At 39.3% G+C, this 21,938-nt stretch overlaps 1 protein-coding gene and 1 long non-coding RNA gene across 5 annotated transcripts in view; one reads left to right on the top strand and one right to left on the bottom strand.

Annotated features, from left to right (window-relative positions):
* Positions 1 to 21,938, top strand: part of ARHGEF4 (Rho guanine nucleotide exchange factor 4) — a 268,556-nt gene that overhangs the window by 162,559 nt on the left and 84,059 nt on the right. For 3 of the 4 annotated variants that reach the window (XM_057550758.1, XM_057550755.1, XM_057550757.1), the window contains 2 exons: positions 2,504 to 2,630; positions 15,181 to 15,261. In XM_057550758.1, the coding sequence (XP_057406741.1) occupies positions 2,504 to 2,630; positions 15,181 to 15,261 (208 nt within the window). The remainder of the gene's footprint in view (positions 1 to 2,503; positions 2,631 to 15,180; positions 15,262 to 21,938) is intronic. The other variant, XM_057550756.1, reaches the window with a different exon arrangement.
* The window catches only part of LOC130708667 (uncharacterized), a 66,299-nt gene that overhangs the window by 44,175 nt on the left and 186 nt on the right, over positions 1 to 21,938 (bottom strand). The gene's annotated exons all lie outside the window — the stretch shown is intronic.

Here is a 21,938-nt window from a genome sequence, read left to right on the forward strand (position 1 = left end):
GTTTGTGTTTATTTCCATTTTTCTTCCTGTAATAGATTTCTAGTTTCATACCATTGTGATCTGAAAAGATACTTGGTATATTTTCTATCCTCTTAAATGTGTTGAGACTTGTTTGGTGTACTAGCATATGATCTATTCTAGAGAACATTCCATGTGCATGTGAAAAGAATGTGTATTCTGTTTTTGGATGGAATGTCCTGTAAGTATCTATTAAGTCCAGCTGGTCTAATGTGTCGTTTAATGTCACTGTTTCCTTATTGGTTTTCTGTTTGATAATCTGTCCATTGATGTAAGTGGGGTGTTAAAGTCCCCTAATATTATTGTATTATTGTCAATTCCTCCCTTTATTTCTGTTATGCAATGCAGTATTATTAACTATAGTTGCCCTGCTGCACCTTACATCCCCATGACTTATTTTATAACTGGAAGTTTGTGTCTTTTGGCTGCCTTCACCCATTTTGCCTACCCCCTACTCCCTGCCTTTGGCAAGTACCAATCTGTTCTCTGTCTCTATTAGCTTGGCTTTTCTTTTTTAAGATTTCACATACAAGTAAGATCATACAGTCTTTCTCTTTCTTGTCTGACTTATTTCACTTAGCATAATGCCCTCAAGAGCCATCCATGTAAAATTTCAATTGTAGCTATATTTTTCAGTTCTAATATTTCCATTCTATTCTATTTTGCATCTATTTCCCTGCTGTTATTTTCCATTCATTTCAAGAGTATTCACACTTACTACTTAGAGCACAGTTATATGAGCTTCTTTAAAATCTTCTATAATTCCAGCACTGTATCATCTTGGTGCTGGGATCTGTTGTCTTTCCCTTATAAGTTATGGAGATTTTAATAGTTCTCTGTATATCAAATAATTTTGGGTTATATCTTGGACATTTTGAATATTATGTTATGAGCCTTATTTAGTTTCTGTGGAGAATAATAGTTAAGTTTTATCAGGCAGCTGATCCAGTTTAGGGTACAAGTTCTTACTGGCCTTCAGGGGCTATGTTTCTTATGTCAGTTCATGTTTTCAAGGTGTTTTCAGTGCTACTTGGATAATGTGGATCACCCAGTGGCCAGTCTGAGACCTGTAAAATGGTCTACTCCATAATTTGGTTCTCAAAGACTTTAGTATTCTGTTTAGGGTCAGATCCACCCAAGCACAGTTTGGGGGTAAGTCCAGGGGTCATAAACAACGTTATGGTGTCATTTTCTTGATCTCTTTCCTTTCTGCATTCTTCCAGACACTTCTTGGCTTCCAGGAGTCCCCCTCTTCGTGGACTTTTTACTAGAAAGCTAGGCTTTCATTTTCCCACTCTGGCATATACTTCCTGCAACTATGTCTGCCTCTGGAGCCAAGGGGCAGGAGGACAGAGACAGGAAAAAAGAAATAGGGATTCTTCCCCTCCCTCAGAGTTTTAGATGCCTGCCTGGCCATCACTGCCATACTATAATGGGATTTCCTGGGAGTCTAGGGTGGAACTAAATGACAACGTAGAGGATTTCCCCAATTTGCTCATACCCTTGGGGTCCCTTTCCCCTCTCTTCAGACCAGAGAAAGCTTTTTGGATTACTTTTGGTCCACACCCAGTTTTAAGCTGCTATTGAGTTCAGGCCAGAGGATGCTGTAGGGACCACCAAAAATGTAACTCACCATAGGATTGGTGTAACTTCAAATACTGGCTTCCTTCTCCAACCCACCTGCTACCATTTATTTCAGAGCCCTTAGGTAACTGATTTATACATCTGCCCAAGGTTTTTAGTTACATTCAAATGGAAGAGATGGAGTGGGGTATCATACTCCCATCTTAATCCTTGTTTGTATATTTACATTTCCATTAATCACTAAAAGAATTTTCTAAGCACTGTTTACTTAATTTGTGTGGAATACAAGAATATGGAACATTTATGTGAATACATACCAAAAATTTTAAGTAAATTTGATAACTTTATAAAGTAGACAAAATCTGGAGGGGCCAAGTTTATTTCTGGATAATGGAATGATAAAGAAAGGAACAATATCCTTGCCCTCCCAAGACCTCATGCAACACTGGTCCTTACTGTCTGAAGGGTAAAGTCTGTCTTATGATTATGAGGTGTCAGGGACTTCATGGGTTGCATTTTAATTAAGCACCCCTGCAAGAATATAGCTAAAACAAAGCCTTCCTTTTGGAGAAATGTCAGGCTGTGTGGCTGACCAGCTGGTGTAATTTGGGGGTTTGGAGACCTACTGTCAGTCCTCATTTCACATTGTTGAATGACAACTTATTCTGCCATGGTTGCCACATATGACCATACAGGTTGCAGACTACTGACAACAAGAGAAACTTCCTTCTCTTTTTTCCATGGATTTTGAAATGAATGGCACCTCCCAGAGCTGTGTGCATTTTGGCTGCATGCTCTGCTCATGGCAAAGTCCTGGGCAATTAGAAAAATTATAATGTGGCAATGACAACATGTTATCTCTTTTCTTCATTTACTCTCTGCCTCTTTCCTCCTCTCCCAGTGTTGGAGGAAGATGACCATTACCTCTCCAGAGTCTTTGAATCTCCCTAGAAGAAGCCATCCATTCTCCCAGAGCGCCCCGAGAGGACTGAACCGCATGGGCTGGCCAGAGGCCATACCTGACATTGGTGAGTTACATGCCTCTTTCTTTTCCTTCACACTCCGGTGTCCTGGCAAAAAGGACAAGACGTGAGAGCATGTTGTTGACAGCTGTGTTTACTTGTCTGACAGAAGTAGCTTGAATATGAGAAATAAACCATTGTCTTTAACTCCTTCAATTAGGAAGAGGTCCCTAGCACTCTCATAAAGGGAATTCTTGGCTTGAGGAAGATTCCATTACTGAATCCCTAAACCTGGCTCCATTCATTTATTTTGAGCAGAACTACTGACCATCCCTTGAAACTTGTAATAGGGTATAACTTACAGAAGAAATCATTACAGTGAGAGAGTTGTCTATTCTAGTGATGAAACCTGGGTGTTTTCCCTTCTGGGGGACAAGCCTCTTCCTTGAGTTTTATGGCAGCCTGTCTGAGTTCCTTTCCCAAAACTATGGCAAGCAGCATCACATCACATATTTGTCCATAAAAGGGCTGATTTTTGTGCCAGAAGGAAACTGGGACCCAGTGAGGGCCAGGATGGGGCATCCTCATGCACAGCTACCACCCTTCCTGGACTTAACCCAGGAAGGGCTGGACACAGTGAAAATGCTCAAGGCTCCTGGTGCAAGGACAGATGTTGTGTCTCAGGTCTTGAGCAGGTGCAGATTATGTTAGATGGAAACCTTTTGGTTTAAAGGCATCCAGCTGGCTGAAGGAAGAGGCCAAATCTGGTGTTTAAAAAGGATAAAGAAGAGTAAAAGCCTTAGACAGGGTTGAAAAAACAAAATAGCTACACCTGCCAAACATGTACTTTTCCAGACTTGGGGAGTAGGGACAGGGCTGGCATTCAAGGATGTCTGTAGTTTGATCCTATTGGAGCTAAAGACCTGTAGAAAGCAGGTGAGGTTAGCAAAAGATGATATGGGAGAATAGTGGCTGGGCCCTGATCATTAGAGTGTGGCATATGCTGTGCTGAGGAGTCAGCTCTGATACAGACATAAGTCCTGACCTCTGAATCTGACTCAGTGCATACTGGGTGCTGGTCCTGGGGGAGTTGGCTACTCAGATTAGCCAGTAGCCATGATTGTTTTCCATTAGCAAATGTCTGTGCTTATGCTGCATCATGCAGTGGATTTTAATCTTCCCCAGATATGGTTTTAATCTTAAATTCACAATCAATAAGCAAAGTCATGAAAATATGTTTGACATCTGCTGAAAGAATCCTTTCATGGGAAAAGATAGTTCTAACATAAACTCTTCATTAAGTCATGGAATAGTTTAGAGGCTCATGGAAGAGACAGTAACAGGTTAGAGTAGCATTTTTCCTGGAAAAATCTTCAAGGCTGATTTTGGCTCTTGAAGTTAGAAACTTCTTACAAGTTCAAGCTTAATAATCATATGTTCCTATTATTTCAGAGCCTCATTTGAATTAATTAGCAGATGTATTTATTGTAGAATAAGAGATTTTTAAAACCTCAATGTCACATGTCCTTCAGCATGCCTGCATGCTGAGGACTCTGGAAGTCAAAGATCAGGGCTCTGGCTGTAGCTGCCCTTCATGTGGGGGTGAGAAATTGGGCACTTCCCTCCATTTGTCTATCTCATACTTCTTTTTATTTAAAAAAAAGAGTATAATTCCTGTATTCATCAGATTAATATGAGGGGCTAGCTTGGGTCTCTGTATTTAGCTTAGGAAAGCTTTCTTTTCTTCAATTATTGCTTCCACTCCAACTGCTCTATTCCAAACTTCTGGGGTTTCTTTCTACGGATTGTATTCCCAGGTTCTATCCCCAGAATCTCTCATTATTTTCATTATTTTATCCTTTTCCTCTCTGTCCTGGGAGAATATCTCAGTTTTATCTTCTGCTTTGCTTTTCTGGTTTTACCTCATCTGCTGTTCATTGCCTTCATTAATATTTGTGATTCAGTGATCATGTTTTTAATTTCCATACATTATTTCCAATGTCCTCTAGAAGTTCATTAAAAACAGAAAGTTGGGAGTTTTGTAAAATTTTCTCCTGTTCATGTTATATAAATTCATTTCCAAATTCATATGCTTTTCTTTTAACTGGTAACTTTTTTATAGGTGAAATTTCTCTATTTGCTTATCTTTACGGACATCAATTCTTCGCCAGCAATGGCTTGTTGTCAGGTAGCACTTGAGACAACATCCTTTCAGAGATTGTTACAGGTTCCTCTTAAAATCCTTCTAGCATAGCTGAAGCAGGAAAAGTTAAGCTTTCCTATAATGTGTATCATGGGTTCAGTCACCTTGGTGCGGGAGCTTTAAGCAGTCCCAGCGAGAGGTTTGCCTCTTTCCAGCACTTCTTCTCTACGTTTGGTGGAGTAGTCAAGAATTAGCCTGATGTGGGAGCATGCCACCCTCTGCCCCACAAGTCGGTGCCCAGGATAAACTCTACCACACCCACTCTTCTCTGAGTGGAGCCAGCAGGGCCAGATATGACTCTGTGAGCCCCTAGCATGATGGCTGCACACAGCATCATGTAAAGCCCTCTGCAACTCCAGAACATTTGTTGAAAAGACTCTTTTTCCCTTTGAATGGTCTTGACCCCCCTGTCGAAAGTAAGTTGATCATAGATGTATGGATTTATTCCTGGACTGTCAACTGTATTCCACTGATATATGTCTATTCTTGTACTAGTACCACACTGTCTTGTTTACCATTACTTTGTAGTAAGGTTTGAAATCAGAAAGTGGAGTCTTCCTACTTTCCCCTTTTTTTTTTCAGGAATGTCTTAGCTATTCTGAGTCCCTTGCAATTCCATATGACTTTTAGAATCAGGTTGTCAATTTCTACAAAGATATCAGTTGAGATTCTGATGAGGATTTTATTGAATCTGTACATGAGTTTGGAGAGCACTGTCATCTTAACAATGTTGAGTTTTCTGATCTATGAACATAGGACTTTTTTCCCATTTATTTAGATCTTCTTTTGTTTCTTTCAACAACATTTTGTTATTTTCAGAATACAAGTTTGTACTTCCTTTGAAAAATTCATTCCTAAGTGCTTTATATAATTTTTAATGCATTGTGAATGAAATTGTCTCCTGAATTCCATTTTCAGACTGGTCATTAAAAGTGCATAGAAATACAATTGACTTTTGTATACTGGTCTTGTATCCTGCAACCTTGTTGAACTCATTTATTAGTTCTAGTTTTTTAATGGATTCCTTAGGATTTTCTACACACCAGATCATGTTATCTATAAGTAGAGACAGTTTTACTTCTTCCTTTCCCATCTGGATGTCTTTTTTTTCTTGCCTAAGTGCCCTGATTAGAGCCTCCAGTACTGTACATTTGAATAAAAATGGCAAGAATGGACATCCTTGCTTTTTTTCCTGATTTTAGGGGGAAAGCATCCCATCTTCACCATTAAGTATGATGTTAGCTGTGGGTTTTTCATAGATGCCCTTTATTGGGTAAATGAAGTTACTATATTCCTAGTTTGTCAAGGTTTTTTTGTCACAAGAGAGTGTTGGATTTTTGTCAAATGCTTGTCCTGTCTATTGAGATAATCATGCAACTTTTGTTCTTTATTCTGTTGATGTGGTGTATTACATTAATTGATTTTCAGATGTTAAACAACCCTTGCATTTCTGAGATAAATCTCACTTGGTCAAGACGTGTAATTCTCATTATGTTTTGCTGAATTTGGTTTGCTAGTATTTTGTTGAAGATTTTTGCATCCATATCCATAAGAGATATTGGTCTGTAATTTTCTTTTCTTTTAATGTCTTTGTCTGGTTTTGGCCTCATAAAATTATTTGGGAAATCTTCCCTTATCTTCTATTTTCTTCAATAGCTTGTGAAGAATTGGTATTAATTCTTTTTCAATGTTTGGTAGAATTCAGGGGTGAAGCCAGTTGGGTGTGGGCTTTTCTTTGTAGGCACTCTTGTTATTACTGATTCAATCTCTTTACTTGTTATAGAGCTATTCAGATTGTCTATTTCTCTTGAGTAGGTTTTGGTAGTTTGCATCTTTCTAGGAATTTGTCCATTTTATCTAAGTCATCTAACTGTTGGTGTACAGTTGTTCAGTCTTCTCTTATAATCCTTTTTATTTCTGCAAAGTCAGAAGTAATGCCCCTTCTTTCATTTCTGATTCTGGTAATGAGTCCTCTTCTTTCACTTGGTCAAACCAGCTAAAGGTCTGCCAATTCTGTTGTTTTTCCCTAAGAACCAGCATTTGGTTTCTTTTATTTTCTGTTTTTTCTCTAGTCTCTATTTCTGTTTCTGAATATTTCTGTTCTCCATTGTGCCTCTACTAACTCCTACTCTAATCTGTATTGTTTCCTTCCTTGTGCTTGTTTTAGGTTTAGTTTTGCTCTTTTTTTCCCCTGTGTCATTAGGTGCAGATCCAGTTGTTGATTTGAGATTTTTCTTCTTTCTTAATACAGGTATTTGCAGCTATAAATTTCCCTCTGAGCACTGCTTTACCTGTCTTCATAACTTTGGGCATATTTTGTCTTCATTGTCATTTATTTCAAGGTATTTTCCGATTTTTCTTTTGATTTCTTCTTGGACCCATTAGTTATTTAGGAGTTTGTTATTTAATTTCCACATATTTGTGAGTTTCTCAAATTTCCCTTATTATTGATTTCTAATTTCATTCCATTGTGGTCAAAGAATACATTTTGTATTATTTCCATACTTTTAAATTTGTGGAAGTTTGTTTTATGGACTAACACATGGTCTAGCCTGGAGAATGTTCCATATACACTTGAGAAGTATACTCTGTTATTGTTGGAAAGTATACTCTGTTCTATATATGACTATTATGCCTAAATGGTTTATGGTGTAGGTCAAATATTCTATTTCCTTGATCTTCTGTATAGTTGCTCTATCCATTATTGAAAGTTGGGCATAAACCTCCAACTATTATTGTTGAATTATCTATTTCTCCCTTCATTCCTGTCAGTTTTTGCTTTATGTACTTTAGTGCTCTGTTATTAGGTAGGTGGATATATATTTGCACTTATATCTTCCTGATGGATTAACCCTTTTATTGTTATAAAATGTCCTTCTTTGTCTCTAGTGTCTTTTGTTTTTCAAAAAATTTTTTTAATTGGAGTATAACTGCTTTACAGTGCTGTGTTCATTTCTGCTATATGATGAAGTGAATCAATTATATGTATACATATATCCCCTCCCTCTTAAACTTCTCTCCCACCACCCCCCCATCCCACCCATCTATGTCATCACAGAGCACCAAGCTGAGCTTCCTGTGATTTATAGCAGGTTCCCACTAGCTATCTATTTTACACATGGTAGTGTATTTATGTCAAATCTAATCTTCTAGCTCATTCCACCCTCCCCTTCCCCCACTGCATCCACATGTCCGATCTCTACATCTGCATCTCTATTCCTGCACTGGAACTAGGTTCATCTGTACCATTTTGCTGGATTCCGCATATATGCATTAATATATGATATTTGTTTTTCTCTTCCTGACTTACTTCACTCTGTATGACAGACTGTAGGTCCATCCACATCTCTACAAATGACCCAATTTCGTTCCTTTTTAGGACTGAGTAATATTCCATTGTATATAGGTACCACATCTTCTTTATCCATTCAACAGTCATTGAACATTTAGGTTGTTTCCATTTCCTGGCTATTGCAGATAGTGCTTAAATGAACATTGTGGTACATGTGTCCTTTTGAATTACAGTTTTCTCAGGGTATATGCCCAGTAGTGGGATTGCTGGGTCATATGGTAGTTCTCTTTTTAATTTTTTATGGAACCTCCATACTGTTCTCCACAGTGGCTGTATCAATTTACATTCCCACCAACAGTGCAAGAAGGTTCCCTTTTCTCCACACCCTCTCCAGCATTTATTGTTTGTTTATTTTTTGATGATGGCCATTCTGACCAATGTGAGGTGATACCTCATTGTAGTTTTGATTTGCATTTCTCTAATAATTAGTGATGTTGAGAATCTTTTCGTGTATTTGTTGGCCATCTGTAAGCCTTCTTTGGAGAAATGTCTATTTAGGTCTTCCACCCATTTTTTGATTTGGTTGTTTGTTTTTTTGGTGTTGAGCTGCATGAGCTGTTTGTATATTTTGGAGATTAATCCTTTGTCAGTTGCTTCACTTGCATATATTTTCTCCTACTCTGAAGGTTGTCTTTTTGTCTTGTTTATGGTTTCCTTGGTTGTGCAAGAGCTTTTAAGTTTCATTAGGTCCCATTTGGTTTTTTTTTTCCATTACTCTAGGAGGTGGGTCAAAAAAGATCCTGCTGCAATTTATGTCAAAGAGTGTTCTGCCTATGTTTTCCTCTAAGAGTTTTATGGCGTCTAGCTTTACATTTAGGTCATTAATCCGTTTTGAGTTTATTCTTATATATGGTGTTAGGGAGTGTTCTAATTTCATACTTTAACCTGTAGCTGTCCAGTTTTCCCAGCACCATTTATTGAAGAGGCTCTCTTTTCTCCGTTTTATATTCTTGCCTCCTTTGTCATAGATTAGGTGTCCGTAGGTGTGTGGGTTTATCTCTGGGCTTTCTATCCTGTTTCATCGATCCATATTTCTGTTTTTGTGCCAGTACCATGCTGTCCTGATCACTGTACCTTTGTAGTATCATCTGAAGTCAGGGAGCCTGATTCCTCCAGCTCTGTTTTTCCTTCTCAAGATTGCTTTGGCTATTCAGGGTCTTTTGTGTTTCCATACAAATTGTAAGATTTTTTTCTCCTAATTCTGCAAAGAATGCCACTGGTAATTTGATAGGGATTGCACTGAATATGTAGATTGCTCTGGGTAGTATAGTCATTTTCACAATATTGATTCTTCCAATCCAAGAACATGGTATATTTCTCCATCTGTCTGTGTCACCTTTGATTTCTTTCATCAGTGTTTTATAGTTTTCTGAGTACAGATCTTTTGCCTCCTTAGGTAGATTTATCCTAGGTATTTTATTCTTTTTGTTGCGATGGTAAATGGGATTGTTTCCTTAATTTCTCTTTCTGATCTTTCGTTGTTAGTGTATAGGAATGCAGGAGATTCCTGTGCATTAATTTTGTATCCTGTAACTTTACCAAATTGATTGATTAACTCTAGTAGTTTTCTGGTGGCATCTTTAGGATTTTCTATGTATAGTATCATGTCATCTGCAAACAGTGATGGTTTCATTTCTTCTTTTCCAATTTCTAATCCTTTTACTTCTTTTTCTTCTCTGATTGCCATGGCTAGGACTTCCAAAACTATGTTGAATAATAGTGGTGAGAATGGACATCCTTGTCTTGTTCCTGATCTTAGAGGAAATGCCCTCAGTTTTTCACCATTGAGAATGATGTTTGCTGTGGGTTTGTCATATATGGCCTTTATTATATTGAGGTAGATTCCCTCTATGCCCACTTTCTGGAGAGTTTTTATCATAAATGGGTGTTGAATTTTGTCAAAAGCTTTTTCTGCATCTAGTGAGATGAACATATGGTTTTTATTCTTTAATTTGTTAATATGGTGTATCACATTGATTGATTTGCATATATTGAAGAATCCTTGCATTCCTGGGATAAATCCCACTTGATCATTGTGTATGATCCTTTTAGTGTGTTGTTGGATTCTGTTTGCTAGTGTTTTGTTGAGGATTTTTACATCTATGTGATATTGGCCTGTAATTTTTTTGTGTGTGTGTGACATCTTTGTCTGGTTTTGGTATCAGGGTGATGGTGGCCTCATAGAATGAGTTTGGGAGTGTTCCTCCCTCTGCTATTTTGGAAGAGTTTGAGAAGGATAGGTGTTAGCTCTTGTCTAAATGTTTCATAGAATTCACCTGTGAAGCCATCTGGTCCTGGACTTTTGTTTGTTGGAAGATTTTTAATTACAGTTTCAATTTCATTACTTGTGGTTGGTCTGTTTATATTTTCTAATGCTTCCTGGTTCAGTCTCGAAAATTGTACCTTTCCAAGAATTTGCCTATTTCTTCCACGTTGTCCATTTTATTGGCATATAGTTGCTTGTAGTAGTCCTTATGATCCTTTGCATTTCTGCAGTGCCAGTTGTAATTTCTTCCTTTTCATTTCTAATTTTATTGATTTGTGTCCTCTTCCTTTTTTCTTTTTTTTTTTTTAATAAATTTATTTATTTATTTATTTATAGCTGCGTTGAGTCTTTGCTGCTGCGCACAGGCTTTCTCTAGTTGCAGCAAGCAGGGGCCACTCTTCACTGCAGTGCAGGGGCTTCCCATTGCAGTGGTTTCTCTTGTTACAGAGCATGGGCTCCAGATACGCAAAGCCCTGGAATGTTGGGCTCAGTAGTTGTGGTGCATTGGGCTCAGTAGTTGTGGCATGTGGGCTCAGTAGTTGTGGCGCACGGGCTTAGTTGCTCCACAGCATGTGGGATCTTCCCAGGCCAGGGCTCGAAACCATGTGCCCTGCATTGGCAGGCAGATTCTTAACCACTGCGCCACCAGGGAAGCCCCTCCCTTTTTTCTTGATGATGCTGGCTAAAGTTTTATCAATTTTGTTTATATTCTCAAAGAACAAACTTTTAGTTTTATTCATCTTTGCTATTGTTTTCTTCATTTCTATTTGACTTATTTCTGCTCTGATCTTTATGATTTCTTTCCTTCTACTGATTTTAGGTTTTGTTTGTTCTTTCTCTATTTGCTTAGGTGTAAGGTTAGATTGTTTATTTGAGATTTTTCTGGTTTCTTGAGGTGAGATTGAATTGCCATAAACTTCCCTCTTAAAACTGCTTTTTGCTGCATCCAATAGGTTTGGGGTCATCATGTTTTTGTTGGCATTTGTTTCTATGTATTTTTTAAATTTCCTCTTTCCTCTTTGATTTCTTCAGTGATCTCTTGGGTTATTTAGCAGTGCCCTGTTTAGCCTCCACGTGTTTGTGGTTTTTACAGTTTTTTTCCTGTAATTGATTTCTAATCTCATAGCATGTGGTCAGAAAAGATGCTTGATACAATTACAATTTTCTTAAATTTTCCGAGGCTTGATTTGTGACCCAAGGTGTTATCTATCCTGGCAAATGTTCCATGTGCACTTGAGAAGAAAGTGTATTTGGCCACTTTCAGGTGGAATGTTCTATAAATATCAATTAAATCTACCTGGTCTGTTGTGTCATTTAAAGCTTGTGTTTCCTTATTTATTTTCTGTCTGGATGATCTGTCCATTGGTGTAAGTGGGGTGTTAAAGTCCCCCACTCTTATTGTGTTACTGTCAATTTCTCCTATTATGGCTGTTAGCATTTGCCATATCTATTGAGGTGCTCCTATGTTGGGTGTATAAATATTTATAATTGTTATATCTTCTTCTTGGATTGATCCCTTGATTGTTCTGTAGTGTCATTCCTTATCTCTTTTAACAGTATTTTAAAGTCTATTTTATCTGATATGAGTATTGCTACTCCAGCTTTCTTTTAATTTCCATTTGCATGGAATATCTTCTTCCATCCCCTCACTTTCAGTCTGTATGTATCCCTAGGTCTGAAGTTGGTCTCTTGTAGACAGCATATATACGGGTCTTATTTTTGTATCCATTCAGCCAGTCTGTGTCTTACGGTTGGAGCATTTAATCCATTTACATTTAGGTAATTATCGATATGTATGTTCCTATTACCATTTTCTTAATTGTTTTGGGTTTGTTTTTGTGGGTCTTTTGTTTCTCTTGTGTTTCCCGCCTATTGAAGTTCCTTTAACATTTGTTTTAAAGCTGGTTTGGTGGTGCTGAATTCTCTTGGCTTTTGCTTGTCTGTAAAGCTTTTGATTTCTCTGTCAAATCTGAATGAGATCCCTCAGTAATCTTGGTTATAGATTTTTCCCTTCCATCACTTTAAATATATCCTGCCACTCCCTTCTGGCCTGCAGAGTTTCTACTGAAAAATCAGCTGATAACCTTATGGGGATTCCCTTGTGTGTTATTTTTTGATTTTCCCTTGCTGCTTTTAATATTTTTTCTTTGAATTTAATTTTTGTTAGTTTGATTAATATGTGTCTCAGTGTGTTTCTTCTAGGGTTTATCATGTATGGACTCTCTGCGCTTCCTGGATTTGGGTGGCTATTTCCTTTCCCATGTTAGGGAAGTTTTTGACTATAATCTTTTTAAATATCTTCTCAGACCCTTTCTTTTTCTTGTCTTCTTCTTCTGGGGCCCCTGTAATTCGAATATTGGTGCATTTAGTGTTGTCCCAAAGGTCTCTGACACTGTCTTCAATTCTTTTCATTCTTTTTTCTTTATTCTGCTCCTCAGCAGTTATTTCCACCATTCTATCTTCCATCTCACTTATTCGTTCTTCTGCCTCAGTTATTCTATTGATTCCTTCTAGTGTATTTTTCATTTCAGTTATTATGTTGTTCATCTCCGTTTGTTCTTTAGTTCTTCTAGGTCATTGTTAAACATTTCTTGTATTTTCTCGATCCATGCCTCCATTCTATTTCTGAGATTTCAGATCTTTACTATCATTACTCTGAATTCTTTTTCAGGTAGGTTGCCTATTTCCTCTTCATTTATTTGGTCTTGTAGGTTTTTACCTTGCTTCTTCATCTGTGACATATTTTTTTGTCATCTCATTTTTTTTGATGGGTGGGATTGTGTTCCTTTCTAACTTGGTGTTTGGTCTGAGGCATCCAGCACTGGAGTTTGCAGGCAGTTGGGTAGAGCCGGATCTTGATGCTGGGATGAGGACCTCTGGGAGAGCTCACACTGATTAATATTCCCTGGGGTCTGAGGTTCTCTGTTAGTCCAGTGGTTCGGACTCAGTGATCACACCACAGGAGCTCAGGCCCAACCCCTGGCCATGAACCAAGATCCTGCAAGTCACATGGCACAGCAAAAAAAAAAAAAAAAATTGGAACAGAACAATAACAAGGAATAAAAAATAAAATAAAATTAGAAAACTAACAGATATATTAGAAAAAATAAAAATATAAATCAGAGAACAACTAGAAGGTAAAGCAGAACCACAATAGCAAAAAAAAGTGCAGAAAAGGCCTTGGCTCTGGGGGGCAGGCCTTAGGCAGGCAAGGGGTTTAGGCGGGGGCAGGGTCTAGGCTTAGGACCCATGTGGCCAGATAAGGCACTGGGGGGTCTGGGGGCAGGGCTTAGGCGGCCATGGAGCACAGAGGATCAGGCCTGGGACCCCAGCAGGCTCCCCAGGGCCCAAGTGGGCAGGGGAAACACTAGCTGTGTTCCCCTCCAATCCTCTCAACCCCCGAGGGTCTCTCCCCATCCCCGTTGATACCCTTGTGGTCAGTGGGCCTCTCCAGGTGTGGGAACCTCTCCTCTCCCCCAGCCAGCCATCATGGGCACCAGTCCCATCCCACCTCCACTTCTCCTATCCCCTCACTCACCCCCACTTCCTACCCGGTTGCTTGGGGATTCCTCCCATCCTCTTGGGTGTCAAGGTTCCCCACCAGAGTCTGGTAGGTGCCCTCGTTGTGATACAAACTCCATGTCCTCTTACTCCACCCCGTAGTGTGTTTTGTTTTAAAGTTTATTTTATCTGATATCAACAGAGCCACTCCAGCTTTCTTGTGGTTGTTGTTTACATGATATATCTTTTTTCCATCTTTTTACTTTCAAGTTATTTGTGTCTGAATCTAAAATGTGTCTCCTATAGACAACATATAGGTGGATCGTGCTTTTTATCCACCTGACACTCTGTCTTTTGATTGGATTGTTTAATTCATTTACATTTAGTGTTGTTATTGATATAGTTATATTTACATCTGCCATTTTACTTTTTATTTTCTATATTTCTGAGTACTTTTTAGTGGTTGCTCTAGGGTTTAACGTGCACATCTTTTAAAATTTATTTTATTGAAGTATAGTTGATTTACAATGTTGTGTTAATTTCTACTGTACAGCAAAGTGGTTCAGTTATACATATGTATACACACAGTTATACATATGTATACACAGTTATAAATATGTATACATCATATATATATTGAATATAGTTCCCTATATAGTAAGAACTTGTTGTTTATCATGTACATCTTAACTTATTAGAATCAACTTCAGATGTATATTAGCTTAATTCCAGCAACATATAGAAATATTATTCCTATATAGCTCTATTCCCTTTCTCCCCTTTGTGGTATTACTGTTATACATATATTACATCTATTAATGTTACAAACCCAACAATGCATTGTTAAAATTATTACTCTACCATCTGTCATTATTTTCCTAGCTATTACAGCTTTGCTCCCACCCACCTCCTTTGTGCTAGTATTAGCAGATATAGTCTAGATATATTACATTTCTATATGTTGTAGGCCAAACAATACATTAGATACATATTATTTTATACAATTGGTTTTTAAATCAGTTAAGAGAAAAAAGGAAAAAAATAGGAATTTATCTTTTATAATTACAGAATTACCTTTGCTAGTGCTCTATTTTTGTTCGTGTGTATTTGAATTACCATCTGGGGTCACCTGCTTTCAATCTGAAGAACTTAGGTATTTCTTGTAAGTTGGGTCTGCTAGCAACAAATTCTCTCTGAGTTTATCTGAGAAAGTCTATTCTGCCTTTGTTTTTGAAAGATAGCTTTGCTGGATATAGGACTCTTGGTTAAGAGGCTTTTTATTTTTTTCTTTCAGTACTTTTAATATTATCCCACCACCTCTGGCCTCCACAGCTTCTGCAGGGAAGTCAGCTGTTAATCTTTCTGGGGTTCCCTTGTAAGTTATATATCATTTTGCTCTTGCTGCTTTCAAGATTTTCTCCTTGTCTTTTGCTTTCAGCATATTTAAGATGATGTGTCTGTTTGTGGGTCTCTTTCCATTTATCCTACTTAGAATTTGTTGTGCTTCCTAGATATGCAAATTTTTGTTTCTCAGTAAATTTTGGAAGTTTTCAACTATTATTTCTTTGAATTTTTTTTTCTTCTTTCTCTCTCTTCTCTTTCTGCTACTCCCATTATACATATGTTGGTGCAGTTAATGGTGCTCCTCCACTTGCTCCTGGCTGGGAAAGGAGGTCTCTGCCTGATAACCCCCTCCAGGAAATCCTTCCACCTAATGATAATGGTGCTGGGGGACTGTTCCTTATTACTCTGAGGCTGTGTTCATTTTTTTTCATTCTTTTTTTCATTATGTTCTTCAGTTTGCATAATCTCTATCAATCTCTTCAAGTATGCTGGTTCTTTTTTCCTGCCAATTCAAACCTACTGTTGAGACCCTCTAGTGAATTTTTTATTTTAGTTACTGTACGCTTCAACTCTAGAACTTCCATTTTCAAAAAATAATTACTATCTATCTATTGATGTTCTCTATTTGCTGCAACTTGTGTTAAAAAACAAAATTCAACTGAGTAAAACTGAAGATCTATTTGCCTTTATTCAATAATTCATGAATCGGACAGCATCCCATGTAGCAAGCAGAAACGTGCTCTGAGAAGCTGCACAAATTGCAAAGTTTTTATAGGTAGAAAGAGGGTATGACAAAGAAGTAAAAGAATAGATTGTTTCAGTCAAGGTTACATTCCCTTAGGGAAAGGCAGGGATCTTAGGGAGTTTACCTCACTAATACTAACCAGACTGATTGGTTTAAAATCCACTCCTGTGAGAGGCTGAAACTGCAGTTAGGTCAGGTATTAAGTCTTACTGGGGCTTAACACACGTGTCTCCATTTGGGGCTTTTTTTTTTTTTTTTAACAATTCTCCTTTGATCTCTGCCTGAGATATGTAATCAAAATTTAAGGCAGTAGCACCACTCTCAATTATACCACTCTATGGTTCTCACAACTTTCCTTGATCCTTGATTTTTGCTTTTGTTTTTTTTTTTTTTCTGAACATCTGTGGTATTCACGGGTCACGACTTCAGGTTCACATTTTTTAAGTAGGTCACTTCCATTTCTCTTTCAGTGTTCCAATCTGAGGGAGATCATCTGCTTGGTGGCTAGTGACCACAAACATGCATTTAAAGCTTTTGAGAGGACACAACACACCAGAGAGGTTATTATGATTATTATAAGTAGGATAATTCCCAATGTTCATAAAGCATTTGGAGCTATGGTCCCCATGACCCAAACCAATCAAAATCAAATAAGTCAAAAAAAGACCCCACTGAAGGGTCTTTTTAAGGCAAATGGCTTGTTCAGTGATTTATGTGACTGAGCTTCAGCTTCCCCAGAAGTGTCAATCCAGGTGCAGCAGGTGGTGTAGGCCACAGCACAGACATCTCCTTGCTCAGCTTAAAGATAATCCAACTTTGGTTAGAGAGTATAAGGATCTTTGCCGGGCAGCCAGTATCTTAGCAACTGAATCTGCAGTGTCTCCAAGAATTAAGGAATGGTTTCTAAGCATACTCTCGTTTGTGTTTACTTCCATGTAAGGGGTTAGTCAGGTTTTTAGCACAAATGGGAAGAGAATCTTCTAGTCTGAAATAAAAAGTTGTTCTAAATTCCAGAGGTTACTCCCTTTAGCAGTGGTCTGGGAGGTATGGGTGATGGCATTATCTTTCCAGGCCAATGCCAGAGTAAAGGAAAGAAAGGCAAGAAGTATTAAGTCTTGATTCAGCATCTGGGTGGAAGCAGATTTCATCAATGCTGACCTATTTTACAACAGAGATAACCTGAATTTGACTAGTAAGCCCAGGTAGAATAAAAGTTGTTTATCTGCTTTATAGTCAATGTTGATAACTCTAAAAACATGTCTGTTTTAATTAAGCCAACGAACTTAAACTAGCTTTAATACTGAATATTTTCTAGGATCACATGAACCTGAAAAGCATTTGGGTTAGTTTATATTTCTGAGAGTTTTTAGAATAACCAACCCTTAATTTATATAAGTTCTTGTTTGTTTTTAAGGCAACTGAATAGAGCTCTTTTACAAAGTAATTTTAGTAATATCATCCAGAGGTAGGAAATAACACACATCAACCACACATGTATATAGAAACAGGAACATATTATACAAATGCAAACAGAGACCTCATAGCTTTGTTTTAAAATTTTAGTTACAAGACAGGTATGATGATGTGAAAATTACTATTTATAAAAGAAGAGTTGGAATAAATTAAGTTCTTCTGTTTAGATAGCTAAAGCTTTTTCTGCTAATATTATGGAGAAGACACATGATTTTTCATTTGTCTAAATTCAAATGACCTTTCCCCCTTTCATTCTCCTGATTAGAATTACCTCTCTGAAATTGTGCTTTAAAGACGTGGCCTAGATAAGAGTTAATATTTACAGCTTAAAGGCACAGGAAAAGAATGCAGGTTCCTCCAAAGACTTTGGTTTCCTAAGGCCAATATTTAAAAGCTTTCTGAGATGAATAAGGGAGGTTTGAGGATTGGTTAACAAGAATTGGTGGTTTCTGGAAGCACACCTCTGATCCTGGAAGGACTAGACTTGTAAAACAAGGACAGCTGTTTTTAATTTCTCATAGAATTGTATTGCAGCCTAAATGATATCAAAGGACTGTCAGACCCATCCACCTGTGTTGGAATATTTTTCTTCCTCTCTCGGTACAATTAGCTTAGGGGAGAAGACCTTAAGAAAAGTCCTAACAGGCTAGGAACATCGGCTTCCAATCTGGCCAAATTTTTGATCATAGAGTTATTAAATCCTTTCAAATATCTTGTCAGGTTTCAGCTGGAACAAAGAGTAAATATTTCTGGCCGTACTGAATTGGATTTAGGAGGTGTTCTTAAAGAGGTTGCAGAAGATATTATCCTCACAAGATCTTAGAGCCACTCCCAAAGACAGCCAAAAGGAAGACTTAGATAATGACAAACAGTTGTCCCTGGGGGAGAAAGAATCAATAACCAGTGTGTCTGGATTTGGATAGGAGGGGACATGAAATTTTACTTTCCTCTCTCAACTGGTCACTACAGACAGGGATTACCAGGATGAGCACTCAAATAAAAGAGGATAGAGGGGAGCAATAGAAATGACATCAGTCTTGGAAATTCCCTGGGGGTCCAGTGGTTAGGACTCTGTGCTCTCACTGCTGAGGGCCCGGGTTCGCTCCCTGGTCAGGGAACTAAGATCCCACAAACTTTGCAATGCGGCCCAAAAAAAAAAAAGAAAGAAAGAAAGAAGGAAGTTATATCAGTCTTACTGTTTTTATCTTGTTTTGTTTTTAGGTACCTCTTGTGTCTTTAATTTTTCATTAGCATTTTTCAATAAATATTTTAATGAAGCTACTTCGTAATTTTGAAGGCTTTTGGAGGCTTCTGCAAACCAATTAAAATAGGTTATCCTGTTCTGTTTGTTTGATATTGGAACCCTTACTTTTTTTTATAGGCCATTAGGATGATATTTTATGATTTTTTTAACAGATATTAATGTGAGAGATATTGACAACTAGAATCCATGGCTAAAAGGGAAGTATATAAAGTGTTAGAATAATAGTCACATGGAAATCATATAGTATACTTTCTTAAATTGAAAAAAAGAAGTGAAAGACAAATCAAAGATGCAAGAGTTAAATTATATAATTGATATAAAATAATCTGTTATATTTTCTATCCTACACTTGATTATTTTTGTATGACTTTTAAAGATGCAGTCCTTCTAATAGTTTATAGTTGGCTCTCACAGAATTTCTATGGGATGGAACTAATCATATTCCTTGCTACCTTCTCACTCCTTCCTTTGAAACCTATATTTAATATTCCATGGATATACAATTATATATTTTTTTTATTTTTTATTTTTCCATTATGGTTTATTACAGGATATTGAATATCCTGTGCTATACAGTAGAACCTTGTTGTTTATCTGTTTTATATATAGTAGTATGTATCTCCTAATCCCAAACTCCTAGTTTATCCCTACCCCACCCCCTTTACCCTTTGGTAACTGTAAGTTTGTTTTCTATGTCTGTGAGTCTGTTTCTGTTTTATAAGTTCATTATAAATATAATATAAATAAGTTCATTTGTGTCATATTTTAGATTCCACATATAAGTGATATACAGTATGTGTCTTTTTCTTTCTGACTTACTTCATTTAGTGTGATAATCTCTAGATCCATCCATGTTGCTGCAAATGGCATTATTTCATTCTTTTTCATGGCTGAGTAGTAGCCCACATACACAATGGAATACTTCCCATGGTGCGGGGGCCGGGGGCAGGGGTGGCGGCTAAATCTCACTGCACCAAATTGTGTCCCCTGAGACTCCCCGAACTTCGGGTAGTGAGTGTTAATTTCAGCTGCCATCACCACTGTGGTCTTAAGAAATATGGATCCCTTTTGCATACCAGAACTCAGGGAAGACACTCTACTCTTTCCTGCAGTAGAGCTGAAACCAGGATAGCTGGTTCAAATAAGACTCTACTGAAAACTTAAAAGAGAAATGGACTCAGAAGAAGCATGGCGCATGGCTGGCTGACACAGGCTAGATCTGCCCGGGCTGCTGCTACCTAGAGGCACTCACCACTTGCGATCACACAACACCTGCTCAAAGTCCTGACCCCAGAGAGCAGGAGTGCTCCCTTCTGCCTAGCTGGCCTCCTGCTCAGTTTCAGGTCCCTACTCATTCTTCCGCAGGCACTCCCCGGGCACCTAGCCTGCAGTAGATGCTCTGCACACACTGGGGATACAGTGGTGGTACAGAGCCGCTGCCCTCACAGTGCATGGTCTATGGGAGGCAGCCAACAGATAACCAAGCCACTGACAGATGGCAAATAAGTGCTGGAAAGGAATAACTGAAGTCTCACTGAGGAGGCAACATTTACTGACATCTGAAGTTTGGGGAGCCAATACCTTGAAAAACAAATAGAACATTCCAGGTAAAAAGAACAGTAAGTGCAAAGGCCCTGAGACAGGAAGGAGAGACAGCAACACAGCCACCGTGGCTGGAGTGGAAAGACCAAGGGAAAGGGAGCGCTGACAGGAGGTGGAGAAGAGGGCGGCCAACACACAGGGTCTTGCGGGTCTCGCTAACTGCGAGAGAAGCTTCTGAAGGGTTTGAATCAGTAGCAGGACATGGTATGATTTATATTTTAATTTAGAGCTCCCTCTCTGGCTGCTCTGTGGAACAAGCCAAGAGACTGACGCTGTCTTCCAAACACAGTATGGTAGTGGTGCAGTAAAGTGAAAGAAATGGACACCGTGGACACTCATTTTGGAAGGAGAACCCACAGACTTGCTGATGGATTGGGAGGGTGTCTCCTGATCTGTGACTCATCCCCCAACAGCAGTTCTTCCTACCCCCAAGGGCTAGGTTCACAGGCCTCAACAGGACAACCGGACAAGAACACAGACGGTGACTCTCCTTGCTGAAAGCCTGCACTCAGGAGCAAGGGGGTGTCAGAGGACAGCTGTTCTTCCCAAGGACAGCGAAGAATGGAGGCATGGGTGGGAAGTGTGCATACCAGGTAAGGAATGGTCAGGAAGGATCCCCAGAGGAGTAAGCTGAGGGGGGCCTTCAAGGTGCAGATTTGGCTGAGTCACCCTGCAATGCCCATCAACTGAACCTCCAACACACTAGTATTGCCTTAGGCTTGTACAGAGCTTTGTACTTCGTACATAAACGCTGGCATGCCATTGTCCCAGCCCCCTGAGTTCTTATGAGGAGATAGCACAGGGCCTGCAAGGAGAGGAGATGATATTGAGGCAGGGTCCCCTTATGATGCAGAGCTAGGAGCACACATGGCTTAGGGAAGGAGACGGGCTACAGGAACTGGACCCCAAATGGAGGGAAGAGGAGAGAATGACCACTGTTCCAGCATCCATCCTACAGCAGCTGGTGTGCTGGGGCGTGGCAAGGACCTCTCATTTCATCCTCACCATCGTTAATACGTCTGCTACTTTACAAGCAGCTCCCGAGGGCTTGGAGGAGTGGTGAGGCTGGGGGTGGGGGCGATCAGCAGCCCTGCTTAGCCCTTGTCAGTCCTCACTGGGACTTCCTCTCACACTGCTCACTGATGATCGCGCTTGTTTGGAGCAGGGGCGGTACCTCACCCTCCCTCTAGGCACACTCCAAGAGCCTCCAGAATGCTCACGGGTGTCTGGGAGCGTCGGAGGAAAAGACAACTCTCTTCCCTAATCCCTGCCCCCCTCCCCCGCATCGACAACAAAATTTGAAAAACCCTAGAATCCTTGGAGCTACGTCAAGGCTCCCATTTTCGATCGTGCCTGTCACTGGACATTCCCAGACGCTTCCTAAAATCATTTGGCGTGGACCGTGCCTCTACTTTTGATGGCTTCTTAATCTGCAGAGCACCGCCAGCATACTCCTCCTGGCCGGCTGTCCCGAGGGTAGCGGGTGCCGAGTGTCCCCAGCGCACAGCCCCCGAGGCAGGCCCGGGGAGGAGGGGCGCGTCCCGACCAAGCGCGCTTCCCGACCCGGCTCGCAGGGCTGAGCGTGACCTCCCGCCTACACTCCTGCCCCAGACGGGCAAGGACG

The sequence above is a fragment of the Balaenoptera acutorostrata genome, chromosome 8, assembly GCF_949987535.1.
Source record: "Balaenoptera acutorostrata chromosome 8, mBalAcu1.1, whole genome shotgun sequence".
NCBI lineage: Eukaryota > Metazoa > Chordata > Mammalia > Artiodactyla > Balaenopteridae > Balaenoptera > Balaenoptera acutorostrata.